The 3,465-nt window shown below is 48.6% G+C and overlaps 1 protein-coding gene across 2 annotated transcripts; it reads left to right on the plus strand.

Moving 5' to 3' along the window:
• Positions 1-1,074: 1,074 nt before the first annotated feature.
• Positions 1,075-2,372, plus strand: LOC125527635. Of its 2 annotated transcripts, XM_048692148.1 has the most exons (3): positions 1,075-1,512; positions 1,713-1,796; positions 1,899-2,372. In XM_048692148.1, exons 1-3 carry the CDS (start codon positions 1,320-1,322, stop codon positions 2,237-2,239), a joined length of 618 nt encoding a protein of 205 aa, XP_048548105.1. In that variant the 5' UTR covers positions 1,075-1,319; the 3' UTR covers positions 2,240-2,372. The 2 variants fall into 2 exon arrangements, with proteins under 2 accessions (XP_048548105.1, XP_048548104.1); XM_048692147.1 differs by lacking the exon at positions 1,713-1,796 and having other exon boundaries at positions 1,079-1,596.
• Positions 2,373-3,465: the final 1,093 nt, after the last annotated feature.

The raw sequence follows: 3,465 nt of genomic DNA on the forward strand, positions 1-3,465 counted from the left end.
TTTGTACTCCGTGTCTTCACCTGTCTTTGTCGCTGACATATAAGGTCATTCGTAAAAACTCTCACCATTTCAAAATACATTGCATATTTATTTTTTCCGGAGTCAAACATTGTAAACCCTTACTAAGTTTGTAGAAGGATATCAACATCCACGATACCAAATCGATACGACGTGGAAATACATATACCAAATCGATAGTTTAGTAGGGACAATGCTACACCTACGGATGGAAAGCTTACAGAATTGGCTTACGGGCTTCTATGGCCTTTTCTCGTTGGAGGAAAATCAGAGAAGGGGGTCCACAGATAAATTAACCGAGTGGAGTGATTGGTTAGAGGGAAAGGTCCGTAACTCAAGTGCGTAGGTGGTTCGTAAGTGTATCATTTTCGGTTTAGTAGTACTCCCTCCGATCCATATTAAGTCATGCTGATTTAGTTTTTACATAGATTAAAATACTGGGTCTACACGTTCGACCATGGTAACGTATTCAGCTTAGCGTATCTGGAAGCGTTTGGTTCGGCCATGGTAACGTATACAGCTTAGCGTATCCGGAAGCCCTGTTTCCGAATATTTCTACGGAATACCTCCTTTGTTTGGTTCGTGGGCTCTCCGTTTTAGGAAGCATACAGCGCAGCTTAAAAAAAAAAAAGGAAGCATACAGCGCGGTCCCGATTTCTAACCCTGGCCAGTTCGGGCGGTTTCAACTCTGCGAAGCGCCGTATCAGGAAACACCGTTACAGAATACATCGTGAGCGAAACAAATGCTGGTTATGGTTTCGAAAGTCGTTGTATTTGGAAGTCGCATTTTTTTTGTCCCAACCAAACGCGTCGAGCAGTTGAATCCCTCTACAGAGATTAAACACAGAGACATATTTATGAAACGCGTAGACCCAGTATCTATCATACAAAAACCCTACAAGCTGCTCTCAAATATACACAAGTTTACATTTGACGACTCTTTCACAGTCCAGTTGGTAGAACTGCCCGCAGCCTGCAGAGCATTGTCGCCATGCATATGGCGCGCCCACGACATGCCTGCGTAACAAGACAAGCACGATCGATGCGTATCTACCCTGTGCTTCCACTGTTGCATCCCGGCCGGCCAACTTTTTCTTCTCTTCTCCTTGTTGGCCGTCGACATCGACGAGCCTAATCAACAAGTTGACTCCTTCCTTTTTGATCATCCCGCAACAACCAGCATCGCACGTCCGGAAGTTGATTTAAAATTGATTCCTCGCTAACCCATATAACCACCACAACCCACTCTGTCCTTCTCATCAGAATCCAGAGTCCAGACGCGAGAACTCACACCGACGGACATGGGGAACTGCCAGGCGGCGGACGCGGCGGCCGTGGTGATCCAGCACCCGGGCGATGGCAAGGTGGAGCGCCTCCACTGGCCGACCACCGCGGCGGACGTCATGCGCAGGAACCCCGGCCACTACGTCGCCCTCGTCGTCCTGCACCACGCCGACGCCGAGTCCGGCCCCGCCGCCGCCGGAGAAAGAGGAGGTGCCAGGATAACCAAGATCAAGCTCCTCAAGCCAAGGGACACGCTCCTCCTCGGCCAGGTCTACCGCCTCATCACCTCCCAAGGTTCGTGCCAAAGACGGTTCTTGGCTTGGATTCTTCCACTTCTTGTCCGGCCCCCTCTCTTGCTTCCATGGAGTTTAACCAATTATTCCCTGGCGCGTTCGCCGGAGAAAGAGGAGGTGCCAGGATAACCAAGATCAAGCTCCTCAAGCCAAGGGACACGCTCCTCCTCGGCCAGGTCTACCGCCTCATCACCTCCCAAGGTTCGTGCCAAAGACGGTTCTTGGCTTGGATTCTTCCACTTCTTGTCCGGCCCCCTCTCTTGCTTCCATGGAGTTTAACCAATTATTCCCTGGCGCGTACAGAGGTGACCAAGGCCGTGCAGACGAGGAAGCAGGAGAGGATGCGTGGCTGCGACGAGGCCGTCGAGCGGGGGCGGCCGCGGTTGCACCGGCGACGGCAACTGCCGAGGCCGAGGGGCGACGACCCAACCACGGCCACCAGAGGCGAACAGAGGCAGCCCGCCGATCATCAGGAACGGAAGCGGCTGGAGACGGACCGGCAACACCGGAGCATCGCCGCCGCCCGCGGCAGAGGACGGCACTGGCGACCGGCGTTGCAGAGCATTACAGAGTCATCGTGGAGCGGACAGACAGACTGCGAGGATACATGTAAAGAGACTCTACATGTAAACGAACTAGAGTAGAAAAGTAGAAGAAGGTTTTCGGGGAGCTAGAAATGTATACATACATTAGGCAAACTTGGTACATTTTCAGTGAAGTCTGCATATAACATGGCTTTTGAGGAGTCACTTGCTGAAAGCTAATATGGGGAACAAACGTACCGCCCATAGTTAAGAATTTTGCGTAGAGAGTTGCTGTTGATTCACTTCCTACATGGTAAAACAAAAACAAGCGTGGATTAGAGATAACAAGTTTTTGTCCGGTCTGTGCAACTGAGCCTGAAGACAGTTTTCATGCCCTGTGTCGATGCCCACTTGCAGTGCAACTCTGGGAATGCATGAGTGAGGTCTGGCGTCTGCTGAAATAAAAGGAGGTGTCTAACACGGGCATAGAATGGCTGCTGGAGGTTTTGTATCCTTTGGGAGATATTGAGCGAGCTATGTTATTATTCACTTTATGAAGATGTTAGCATAATCGGAATGAGCTGGTACATAATAAAATTCCAGCACCGATGAATGCTTCACGCCAGTATTTATGCAGCTACCTTGAGTCGTTAATTGTTATAGCTCAAAATTCTAATTGTGATCCAGTGAAAGGTAAAGTGGTGATATCTTATGATCCAACGGTAAATAGGCCACATGAAATATCAAGAATTATGCCTCCTGTAAAGTGGCTTCCTCCTCTAGAGGGTTGGGTGAAGCTCAATACGGATGATTTCTGGACTGATGATGGAAGGGCTGGTGCTGGTATGGTGCTTCACGATAATCTAGGCAACATTATTTACTCATCTTGCAGGGAGTTATTTTCATGCCGAGATGCCCTTGAAGCAGAATTATGCGCATGCATGGAGGGTTTATCCGTTGCTATTCAGCGGACGGAACTTCCAGTTTGTATCGAGATGGATTCACTTATAGCGGCGAACATGTTGAAGGACAAGGACATTGACAGGTCAATCTATGCGTCTTTGGTGGTAGAGATAAAGTACTTGAAGTCTCTTCGAACGACTAGTATTGTTTATATGAAGCGTGGTCAAAATTTAGTTAGTGATTTTTTAGCTAGTTTTGCTAGAACTGGGGGTAGAACTGTTGTCTGGTTGGGATCAGGACCCCCAGATGTCATCAATTTGTGTAAGCAGGATTATACGTTTGATGCTTGGTTATTTTAAGTTTATCTGCAAAAAGAAAGAATGTATCCATCGGCTTCTGTCCAGTTTGAATCCGTTTTGGTGATACAGCAGTACGCATTACAA

The sequence above is a fragment of the Triticum urartu genome, unplaced genomic scaffold (genome assembly GCF_003073215.2).
Source record: "Triticum urartu cultivar G1812 unplaced genomic scaffold, Tu2.1 TuUngrouped_contig_4304, whole genome shotgun sequence".
In the NCBI taxonomy this organism is placed as follows: Eukaryota; Viridiplantae; Streptophyta; class Magnoliopsida; order Poales; family Poaceae; genus Triticum; species Triticum urartu.

Bases quoted from the DNA above. Each gene is read 5' to 3' on its own strand.
- LOC125527635 (XM_048692148.1), top strand. From the start codon at position 1,320: ATGGGGAACTGCCAGGCGGCGGACGCGGCGGCCGTGGTGATCCAGCAC. The intron at 1,513-1,712 runs GTGCCAGGATAA...GAGAAAGAGGAG, and splicing joins CGCCGCCGGAGAAAGAGGAG to GTGCCAGGATAACCAAGATC. The intron at 1,797-1,898 runs GTTCGTGCCAAA...TGGCGCGTACAG, and splicing joins CCGCCTCATCACCTCCCAAG to AGGTGACCAAGGCCGTGCAG.